Genomic DNA, 11,806 nt, shown 5'->3' on the forward strand with positions numbered 1-11,806 from the left:
TTCCCTTGTGGCCGTGAGCACCACAGGCCACCGAGGACAAAACCCGAGCGCTGCTGTCAAGAAGAATCCCACGTTTACGCAGATGCGATCACCTGGTGCTAGCAACGGAATAAAACATATCTAAGCACTTAGAAAAGCCAGGAGAGGAGCCTTCCTGCAGAGGTTACTCCATAATTATCTGTAACAGGAGCAAGAAGCCTCTCTCCAAAACATCCGTTACCACTTAGCTGGGAAACGGGACACTGGACTCGACGGGGTTGCAGCGCTCGACTCCTGCTTCCTTCTGGCGCAGTGGAGCATTAAGAGCCCAGGAAGGGGCTCTGAGTTTTAAGCGTTCAACCTTCCTCCCTTGTCCTCAGCAACACGCAGGCACGAGCTACGTGACGACACGAAGAGGAACTAGCAAGAGAAACAGAAAATGCACGACGGAAACGCAGCCAACCCTCTCCCCAAACCCGTGTGTGCACGCGAGTGCAACAAAGCAAACTCACCGAAAACCCCGACACCAACCTCTCCACAGGTAACTCTGAAAAGCTTTGCCTTTTATGTGTGGATAACGTGTAGATAACACGAGTTAGTCTGACACGAGGCTCCCTGTCAAACCTCCCCAGGAAGCCTGAGTTTCTCCAGCCAGGAGCTCTCTCATTTTGGTAAGCAACGTTATGTCCATGGACTGGAAAATAAAAAAGTGACTGCATGGAGAACACGGGGATCAGAAACCTTCATTGGGGTTAGTTCTGGCCACTAAATTTTGTTCTGGTTACAGTTACAATGTGCAGCTCATGAGGAAGGAGGGCTCCAGGGATGAGGGCTCACGAACTGTTTGTGTGACAGGGAGCCCCTGCTCATCATTAACCCAGTATCCGCCAGGGAAACATCTGGCAGCAGTCACTTCATACTCAGTTTTACTCAGGAAGCAAAATGCAGCTATCTTAAACTGAAACCCCGAGGCCACCTGCTTCTCCCAACACTCCCTATTAAGGAATCCTTGATCTGCTTTCCTATTGCAAAGCCAGGCTGCAGCCTAACATTTGATGTTTTCTGAAAGACACTGAACAAAGCCTTAAATCTGATTGATGCTGCAGCTCTCCAGAACATGACACCCCCCTGCTCCCTTCCTTCCTCCCATGCAAGCAGCCTCAGAGCACTGCATCTCAACAGCCTGTTCATTTCTTATTTAGCACACAGCATACGGCAGTAAAAGTATTTTTAGCTTCAATCCCATCTCCTAGAGTAACATGGGGCCTTCTTCAAGGCCTCCTCTTACCAGAGAAGTACTGATATACTCAGCCAAAGGAAAGGCTTAATGCTGCCTTCTCGCCAGCTCAGCTACTTTCTGTCCACAGGGGAAGCATCCGCTACGGACGGGCTGTATTTGCTGTAGCTTATCTAGAACATCCTGTCTCTTCAACATTTGCCTCCTCCCAAGCCTCTGGTCTCTGAGCATTTCCTCTTCATCTTCTTCCTCACCCCGTAACCCCATCCTGTTTCCTTCATCTTTTCCTCTGCTCTTATCAGTCGAGCTACACGGGAGACCCACGAGCAGCACATGAGAGCGGCAACCATGAGGATCAGCAAATTCGAGTGGGGCAGAACAATCCCCTTTCTTGCCCATCAGCAGATTCAAAATGCAAAGAACAACGAGGCCGTTCATGCAGGGAACACAGGCACAAGTGTTCGCCCAGTGGGAAGTGCCTTTCAAACGCAGGCACTGAAATGAGATGCAGAGTCTCGCTGAGCGGTACCAGAGAGATCACGACGCGAGGCAGGAGCGAAGATAGCGCTGCCTGTCGTGCACAAAGGAAAAGCAAGGGTAAACTGAAATAATAGTAATAAAAAAGCCTTTTAGCCTGAAGGAGAAGGGTTTAATGCTATGGTAGGGTAACACATGTAGCCACCTGAAATAACACGGAGCACCTTTACTGCGTGAAGTTGTTGCTATGAGGTCGCAGGCCCCACAAACGGATCCAAATGTTGCTCCAGGCCATTCCCAAAGACTTATGGTCTATTCTATAGTGAGACAAAGCTTCAAATTAATTCCTGACCCCCTTCAGAGGGACTTCAGCCCTGCTCTGATAGCGCCGGACCCGTAGCTCACCCCAGAGGATGCAGAGCACATCCTGTTTGACAGGGGAGGCCACACACTGAGCCACATCCGTCCTCGCCCAGACGAGACCCCGTGGTCACACGCGAGGGCGAACACGGCCACTGCCACTGCCACAGCCACTGCCACTCCTCATGGCTGGAGCACAGGGGAAAAAGAGGCTTCTGATCCGAGGGAGAGGCTGAAGACTTTTCCTGAAATACTCAGTAGCAGATGCAAAATCCTGAAAAAAAAAAAGAATTTATATGCATGCCTAACTCACTTAGGCCGAAACTGGTACCAGAACAGCCTGCCAGTGGCAACTTATAACCTATTAAAATGCCATCATCAGTGCAGCAAGAGCAAAGGCTCCTGAAGGCACACACAAATCCTCAAAAATACACCTACCAAGCTTGAGCCAACACTGCCGACTGCTAAAGAACCTGAAGAATAAACAGCCTGGGAGGCATTTACGTTTTCCGCTGTATTGCAGAAATAAACACACGTCTGAAAGGCAGCGGGGGGAAGCTCTCCCACCTCCCCTTGCCTGCGGCCAGACAGAGCACGTGGCGCTGCCGGGCTGTAGCAAATAGGCCACCGGGTGCCCGTCTCCAAGTAGAGCACTCATTCCCAGGGCGCAGTTTCCCCAGGCTGCTCGAGTCACACGGAGAAGCCTGTTGCTAAGAGTGGGTTGTCAAAGCAGCGCCCGCTCAGCATCAGCTGCGGAAGGGGGGTGTTAAAAAGCAGAGCGTATGTGAACGCGCTCCCTGAGGCTGCACACACGCTGCATCGGTCACGGAGCTTTAGATTTACAGCCAACAAGGCAGCCCCTACCCAAGGGGCCGCGGGCGGAACAGGCGGTCGCAGCCGCGGTGCTTACGACTGTTCTTCACCTGGCCGGATGCAGCCCCCGGAGCAGCAGAGTTTCAGCCTCGCTCTGCCTGTCTGGTGACGGTTCTGAAGCCAGGACCTGGGACAGGAAGGGACAAAGCTGACACGAAACGGTCGAGCCTCCGTGAAGCTCCTGCCGCTGGCTTTGCGGGTGCAGCCCGAGCCCCGGAAAGGAGGCAGGAACGCGCTGCGAATGCCCAGAAACGCAGGGAGTTCGTGCCTGGCAAGCGCCTCGCGCTGCTCTATTACCCCTGCACTGCCTTTTTCCAACACCTTCAGCTTACCAGAGGTTAAGCCTCAGCCACTGCTCCTGCTCTCAAGAACAGACATTAGCTGCCCTGCTGTCCTGACCTCATGGAAAACCTTCTTTTCATCTCTGCTGTCCAATTTCTCTCTGTGATTTTCAGAAGACAAGTAGTGCAGATGCCACGTCTTAATATTACCTTGAATTAGGTTGTGTTCTCTTGCAAATCATTCCTAGAGGCTGCATTCAATTGCCTCCTCCATTAACACCCACAGCTATTCTTGAGGCTGCAGCCAGGAAAGTGGGATTTAAACACGTCTAATTGAAAGAAGCTGCTCCAGAGCATTAAAGACTCCCTTTTTCGATCCATATATTTGGAAAACCTATATATACACAGGGAAGGCCATCATTTTTTCAGACACGTCTGCAACAAAGGCTCTTTTAAAAGGAGCCATCACACCACATGTTCTAGCAGACGTCACTGAAACACGCTCTGGAGGAACCCTCTGGAGCTACACGCAAGCTCTGCCCCATCACAAGCCTGCGCGAAGCAAAAGGCACCACCTCACCAGCAACCCTCTCCTCTCACTCCAGCTGGTTCTCTCCCTTCTTCCCAGACTCCAGCAGGAAGTATTTAGCTACCTAACCTTTGTTTTAATGCAGACAATGGAAGGAGATTTAAATCTCACCTGGGCTGAATCAGTCCCATTCATCAAGCAGTTAACTCTTTGCAGGTCAGAAAGCCAAACTCAGTAATTCCAGATACCTGCAGGGTCTCTAACTGACACATGACTATGTGAGGACTGAGCACTGGCTGGTTTGAACCTCTGGCACTCCCAAGGGTGGCATTTCCATGGCACTGTGACCTGCTAGGCATTAGCAGGGCAACACTTTTCCCCCTTTTAAAGTTTTTGTACGACATGAATACAAGTTGTGTGTGTGTCACCCAGACATAACGACACTTTGCATTGCGCCAGCAGAAGAAATCAGGTAGATCCCCAAATACCCCTATTTTCCTTAGGTTTTCTGGGTGCAACTTCACCCCGATTGCCTGCAGTGCAGGAATGGCCTTTCACTCTTCCTCGGGGAAGAGCCAGCAGGTTAAGTCAGAGATTTCTCATCACAGGCTACAGCCCGGGAGCACCGGGAGGCCTGAGCAGCCTCCCAGGTGAGCTCTGCTCCCCGGGGCCTGCACGCAAAGGGCTGCGGAGGACGAAACACATAGGCTGTTTTGAACCCATGGGAGGGTCCAGGATCCGAACACCCAGCTGGGATGCTGCACGTGCTTGAAAAGAGGCTCTGAGGAAATACAGCCCCCGTCGAGATCAGCAGGCCCACTGATGGGCTGGGTACCCAAGGTCTTTTGCCTTAGGAAGGCAACACGGAGGGTGACTTGACCCTTGCCAAGCGGCCCATCCACTTTGAGGCTAAGAGCATCTGTCACTCAACACTGACAGTGTTAGCAAAGAGGGAAGAATTTTCCCAAATCTTTCTCTATTACAATACCCAGAGACAGAAGCTTACAAACTACAGCTGCCTCGGGGTTCAGGTCCCTTTTGAGCTAACCATGTAGCCACGGTGCCTAGTGCTGTCTGCTGCCATCGGCCAAAGTTCTTCCTTATCCCATCACAGCCAGGCCTGTCTGCACTGATCCACAGATCCGAGATCTCCAGATAAGGAGACTGTATCATCTCTCTAGGAACAAGGATACGCAAACCCTCAAAAAGCTTCAGATCGGTACAAAACACAGCAGCCCATCTGCCTCACAGAAACGGTTGCCATGAACACATGACTAGTGCTCCGCCACTTCTATTTTTAAAGATACTTGGGAAGCACTTGAATTCACTGGTGATTGCGCTATTTAAGTATTTGGATTGATACTATTCGAGGGCTGTATCGATATCTCTGTGGGAAAACACAGCACCTGGGTAGGAAAACCTGCCCTTGGCGCAGGTGCGTTTTCACAGCGTCAACTCCTGCAACCCGACAGGGGAGCACTAAACTGACAGACAGGAGATGTTTTTCATGCAGAGCAACGGATACTGAAACTGATAAGATGAGTCTTATCCTCAGAGGACCCTTGGGCGCTGCGCTAAGGTGAAGACTTTACAAAGAGAAAATTTACGGTTTGTGAATTGCAGCTGCAGTCACAAAATGCCCACGGTCTAAGGCAAGGCTTAAACACAGCATGTGTGTGGGTGCATAGGGAAAAAGGGTGGGAAAAAAAAAGACAAGTACCTGCCTGGGAAAAAATGAAAAACACCCAGAAGAGATCTGAAGCCAGCTGAACGTGCTGACAAGCCTTGGACCCTTGCCAGCATGCTCTGAATTCCTGAGAGTGTTGAATCTCACTGCATCTCAGGCAGGTTCCCCACTCCGGCCCGCACGTTGCTGCAGCCCCAGCGAGCGCAGTGCTGGTCGCCCCGTCAGTGCCGGGATGGGGTCCCCGCTCCGGCTGTTCTCCTTCCTGGCCTGGAATGTGCAGGCCTCACAGGCCCCTCCAACTGCGTGGGGCGAAAATGTGGATAAGCAACCTGGGATGAAGTGGCCTTGGAGCTAAGATGGGCGGCAAGCAGAGCTTCCAGCTTCTGCTCCAGCTTCATCCAGCACCGTTTGGCAGCTGGTCAGATCCATCATAAGCTCCCTGCTCTCCATAGCAGGGCAGGAGCCCCCTGAGTCACAGTCATTATGAAAAATCTGCCTCGGAAGAGAAGGCTCTTCAGAGACACCCCTCTCTTTTCTGCAAGATGGAATTTACTTAATTGGGGGGAAAAAACCCACCTAATTTAGCTTGTCCTATGGGAGGTTCTTAAAGCTATTTCCCCCTCCCCTCATTTACAGACACAAAAAAATCACACAGGGCACCTAGTGCAGATCAATCCACGGAGAGCAAGAGCTGCTGCTCTGCTCGATCAGATCACTTTGGGTGCCCACGATGGAAAAGGAGGCTCGAACACACTGCAGCAACCACCGCAACCTTCTCGCACAAGCAGCTCACCATAGGAAGGCTCCATAGGAAGGCTCCACAGACCTGACAACTCCAAAGGCCCTGAAAGACGTCTCAAAGTGTTTGATTTCAGGGAAATCGTCACAGATCATCACTCACAGGCTTCTAACGCAACATGGCCACAGTATCTATTTCCCTTTAGCCTTTCCCCAAATCCTCAGAATTTCAGGAAGGTCATGGAAAGATGTTCTAGTGGTACAGAGCAGAGCCAAGGCAGGATCTGGTAGCCTCTCCACCGGGTAACTCCTCTCGTTATTGGTCCTGGAAATTCACCCTCCTTGCAGTTTCTCTAACTGCAGCAAGGGAAAATGCTTGAAAAAGGTCAAATGACTCAATACCACCGAGACCTGCAACTTTCCGAGCAGGAACAGGTTTCCATGTGCTTCCAGTTACGCTGCAGACAGGTTAAGGGAAAGGCAGCAAACCTTCTGCGAGGGGATATGTAAGCAGGCCAGTCAAGGGGAACGCATGCGTTTGGTTTAAATTATGGGTGATTTTGCTGCTGGGACACATTTGCAATCTGCAGCATGCTGAGAACTGCTGAACCTCGGCCAGCTCGGAAAACAACAACCCCTAGGGCTGGCAACGGGGCGGACACCAGCGCTGCCGGATACAGCCCCCTGCCCAGCAAGGGGACACGGACACTTCCAAGGACCAGCTCTCCCTACGACACTCTCCAGGCCAGCTCATTTTCTTACGACTGCAGGAAGCAGAGGGGTTAATTTCTTTCCAAGTTCACATACTGTTTGAATTCCTTAGATAAGCTGCTTCCACCCAACCCAAGGATCTAGCCTCGGGGGAGAAAACTGTAAGGAAAAGCTCCTTTGATAGATTTTCTTCCAAAGATTAATTTTAAAGAGCATTTGTAGAGGTATTCCATGCCCATACTTTCCATAAGCTATGGATGAGGTTTCACCGTGCATCTGGAATTAAAACAGTAATTCTTAGAGCACTTAGAGCAATTCCCTATGACTTCTGTTTGCAAGATAGAAATGTTTTACATTTGCCCAGTGAAATCAACCCTTCTGGATTGAGAAAGCTCTTCCATACTTAGTGTACAGTACCATAAAGGGGAAAACCACACCAAACCCAGATTTAGTTCTCAGATAAAGAAATTACCAACTGGCACAAATAAATACTGTACCTTTAAAAAAGAGGAGTCACTTAGGAAAGCAAAAAAACAAGTTTTGAGAGCCACTAAAGGCTTCTTTCACATCTTGAGGCAGAAAGCAAGCAAGTCCAGGCTGTTATGGAATTTGTATTTGCATACTGCTAAGTGATAATCTATGTGCATAGCTGGAAACAAAGCAAGTTTTTATTAGCAATTAGTAGCAAGAGGGGGGGGATAGATTTGTCTGAAAGAGTTAGAAAGAAAGCAAACACAGGCAGGACAACCCTTAAAAGGTTGCAAGGCAGCAAAATGGCCCCTCTGTGACAGGTCACTTTAAAAAACTAATGCAGCTATAAACTTGGAAACTCAATGACATTTGTTCCAGAAGATAAACTGTGTCTTTAACACTGACAACTTTGACTCCAGGCAGCAGTTTCCCTTGCACAGCAATTTGCAATGCAAAGCAAGCTACTTCCACTCTCACCAAGAGCAGAAGAGGAGGGCAAAGTTGGGAAGGGTCCATCTGCTTAGCCTAGATGCACCTTCCTGCAGAGTTGAGTTTCAAGTCAGGCATGAAAGCAGCAGAGCACAGGTCTGAAACAGCATGTGAAAACTTGGGTCAGGGAGGCAAAAAGAGAGAGAGGAGAAAAAAAGAGTTTTAATCCACAAACTTTAATCTATTTCATGGGGTACAATCCCCCCATCCTTCAAGCCTTTGAAAAATTTCACTCCAGCTCTGCTCAGAGGCTCAGAGCTCTGCAGCTACATTCTTGCCCCTCTCTGGAGAAAAATGTGGCATGTGGGGCCCTAAAGCACAACTATTAAAATCACATCAAGGGGCCGGCAAGTGGTAGCCATATGCTGAACCATTCGAGTGCAGAAACAAAAGCAGGCAAAGAACAGCCAGGAAGCAAGTTAGCTCCTTACCTGCTGGATAAGCTAGCAAAGTCTCCTCCATCTAGCAGCCTGATTTTGCAGAACAGAACCCCATTCACAAAGGGGACAGCAGTCAGCTCTTCCAGAGTGAAGCTTGTCTGAAATTTGAACTTCTTCTTCTTCATCAGGAAAGCCATGGGCAGATTCAGCGTGGAAAGGCCGGGAATTCCAAATGAGATTAGGGAGGAGCAGCTTGAAACACACACAGACACAGGAACGGCAGCGGCCGTTCCGGGAGCGTAAGCAGGGAGTAAATTCCAGTTCAGTTACAGTGACGGCCCTGCTTCAAACGCACAATCCTCTTCTCTTTGGTGCTTGGGTCTGGCTGTGGGGTCATTGCCACGGCAGGCTTCAGGTGGGGAGAAAGAGCACAGATTATATCCCTGCAACATCTCCAATGGAAAAAGAAGGGAGAAAAATAAGTCTCAGCTCCAGACCAGCAGGAGCTGTCCCAGTTAGAGGCTGCAGGGCTCTGTTTTCATCGGATCTCCTCCAGAAGGCATCTCTCATGGGAGGTCATCTTGCATCTCCCCGAAGAAGCCCCAGCTCTGTGCGCGGCTCCCTCAGAAAGCTGCCAGCTTCTACCTCCTCTTCTTGTGCAACCACTTCATGCAGGTCTCTGGGTCAGCCTTTGGGAGGGAAATGAGTAAATTAGTCCCAGCCGCTCTCAGGCTCCTCCTCCTCTAAAACCTGTTTGGATGGATAACATTGAGCCCAGATTCATACCAGCCTGAAGAGGAATGGCCCCAATTAGCCTGGCCCCAACACCATCTTCTTCCTCCTTGCCTAAGGGGAGCTTTCCTGCTGTAGCTCCCCTCACAAGGTCTGTTTTTGCCAAGCGGTTAATAAGAAATTGTTCTTTTAAATCTGTTTTCACCTATCATCTTTACAAGCAATTTACAGAGCAATATCAGCCCAACATAGTCTAACAACAGCAAGTAAAGCAGGCTGGAGAAATGCACAAAACTGTTTCTTTTCTGTTTTTATAACAGCCCTGACCCGATTACCCAGCACAGCCACCGAATCAGGTCACCCGGCCGTCGAGTCCCGCTGCCTTCCCGAGCGGCAGCTCCGCACGGAGCCGCTCTCCGTGGGTCAGTTTTGGGGCCAGCAACTGCCATTTCCACAGCACCTAAGCCCCCGAGCCCAAAGCTGATTAGCATCTCAAGAGGATGGGGTTATAAACAACCCTCGCATGGACTGAGAATTGGTGGCTGTAAATTAACCCCAGCCAAGCTCCTGCTCCCTGATGGCTGTTTTTTTGTTTTGTTTTTGTTTTTTTAATTTGCTGATAAACCATCCGAGCAGACAGAGCTGCCGCGGAGCTCGGGGCAGGCTCCAAACTGCCTCACGGCGCTGCCGTGCGCTGAGCTGCCGCTCGGCCTCGGCCGCCTTCCAGCCCCCTGCACCGTGTGCCGAGATCCGGAGGGGTCTCGAGCAGCCTCTGGGCTGCGCACAGGGCTGTGGGGAGGTCTCAGCCCGGCTCCCGGACCACAGACTGCATCTGCTGAGGTCTCTGCCCACCTCCTTGCCCACAAACCATGCACCGAGCTGCAGCCAGGTCTCAGCCCCCCCTCTGCTCCTCATGGGCCATGCACCGAGCTGCAGCCAGGTCTCAGCCCATCGCCTGCACCCCATGAAGCACTGAGCTGCAGGGCGAGTCTCAGAACACCTCTGGGCCTCGTGGACGATGCACTGAGCTGCAGCCAGGTCTCAGCCGATACCGCAGCCTGTGCCCTGAGCTGCTGCCGGGTCGCAGTGCTGTCCCGCACACTGGAGCCGTCGCCAGGTCTCAGCCCATACCCCGGCCCGTGCCCCGAGCTGCTGCCAGGTCTCAGCCCCACTCCCAGCCCGCGCACGGAGCCGCGCGCAGGTCGCCTCCCGCTGCCGAGTGCCGTGCTGACCCGCGGCCGGGTCCCCTCCCGCTCCCCAGCCGCCCCCCGCGGCCCGGCTCGGCCCGGCCCGCTCGCACCTCCTGCCCTCGCCTCGCGCTGCCGCCACCACCGTTCGCCGCCGCGGCCGCCGCTGCCCGCGCTACGCCAAGTGCGCCCGCTACGCCAATGGCGCAGGCAGCAGCCAGGCAGAGCCGCCACGACCGTGCTTCGGGAATACCGACCCGACACTACGTAACCCCCCGCTTCGCCTTTCTCCCGGGGGAGGGGAGGCGAGCGGCGCCAGCCAATTGGACAGCGGCGAGGAGGCGGGACGGGACAGCGGGATGCTGATTGGCTACCCCGGCATTGAGCGGGGCAGGGAGCGCGGGGGTTGGACGGAGGGCCTGTCTGTCTGGTGCAAGGCCCGCCCCCCGGCCCGGGGCCCCTGAGGCGGCGGCGGTGGCTGCGCGGGGGTCGCCTCAGCGCGGCCGGGGCTCGGGGGCCGCGGCGCCCCGGAGCGGGGTGGGGAGGTCCCGGCGGCCGCGCTGAGGGCATGGAGGGCCCATCTCTGCCACCACAGGGCTCCCGCCTGCCTGCAGGCCCCGGCCGGGCAGGGCTCGGCCCGATGGGACAAAACGCCTCTGCCTCGCCGTTTGCTTGGTTTTAGAAGTCAGGAATGCGCCCTGGAGCCTCGCTGGAGCACAGGGAGCAGCCGGGGCTCGCAGGGAGGCGCTTTGCCAGGGAGAGAGGCGGCTGGCGGAGCCTGAGGGAAACTCAGGAGCAGCCAGCCCCGGGCTGGGCCTCGGCATCCGCATCCCACATCTCTAACCTTCGCTGTCGGTGCCATGGCAGTATCGGTGCACCCCGCTAACTGCACCGCAGCGCGAACCCTTTCAGGCAAATCCCCCTAGGGAAAGCACGCTGGAGCCGGCTTGGCTGAGGGTTAAGGACTAGATGAGACCAAACGCTTTGCTCCGTGGTGATTATTGCCCCTGGGTCAGTTGGGTGCACAGGTTTAGGGCCAGGAACACGCCTCTTCCCACCCTGCGGGAGAGGCCGCGAGAGGTCCGGCAGGGTTAGGAGAGGCTGTTCTCGAAAGCAGGGGTCGAAGCCCTGCCGTGGGTCGATACGGGGACTCGCGAGGTCATGAGACCTTGGTAGATGGGCTGCTGTTCTGCTTTGTGTTTGGTTTCTTGGGTCTCTCCTTCTGAACTCAGTTTGCAAAATACTAATATTTGACAGACTGGGGAGGTTGCCTATAGGAGGCATCTGAAAAATCCAGGCTGGTCCTGTACGCTGCTCATTGTGCACCCTGGCAGCCACGTCAGCCCGTGTTTGGCTTCCATCATCGCTAGCCGAGGGCGCATGATCCTCGTTTGCTGTGTGGGAGGAGGCCTTGTGTTATCTGCTATGATTCACACTGATAAATAACCTCCACAGAGGACTTCGTGCGTTGTTTATAGCAACAGGCCTGAAAGCCCAAGTTTATGGAGATTCCAGTCCCCACTGTTCTCACGCATATTTACTGTGCATTTTTTTTTTTAATCGAAAACATCTCTTGAAGAGCCCAGTGTTTTTATAATTAATTGAATAATGTAACTGATGTTAAAAATAAATGGATCTGGAAAAATGCCCAGGGAGCTGCTGAATATTTTGCAGT

At 52.8% G+C, this 11,806-nt stretch overlaps 1 protein-coding gene across 1 annotated transcript in view; it reads right to left on the reverse strand.

Annotated features, from left to right (window-relative positions):
• The window catches only part of EEIG1 (estrogen-induced osteoclastogenesis regulator 1), a 32,344-nt gene extending 21,978 nt beyond the window's left edge, over positions 1 to 10,366 (reverse strand). Inside the window, exons 1-2 of the mRNA XM_088527954.1 lie at positions 10,245 to 10,366; positions 8,264 to 8,901 (exon numbers count right to left, since the gene is read on the reverse strand). Of these exons, the coding sequence (XP_088384080.1) occupies positions 8,264 to 8,409 (146 nt within the window). The 5' untranslated portion in view covers positions 8,410 to 8,901; positions 10,245 to 10,366. The remainder of the gene's footprint in view (positions 1 to 8,263; positions 8,902 to 10,244) is intronic.
• Positions 10,367 to 11,806: the final 1,440 nt, after the last annotated feature.

This window comes from Tinamus guttatus, unplaced genomic scaffold (assembly GCF_059628265.1).
Source record: "Tinamus guttatus ecotype Peru unplaced genomic scaffold, ASM5962826v1 Tinamus_guttatus_pri_ptg000297l, whole genome shotgun sequence".
Classification (NCBI taxonomy): Eukaryota; Metazoa; Chordata; class Aves; order Tinamiformes; family Tinamidae; genus Tinamus; species Tinamus guttatus.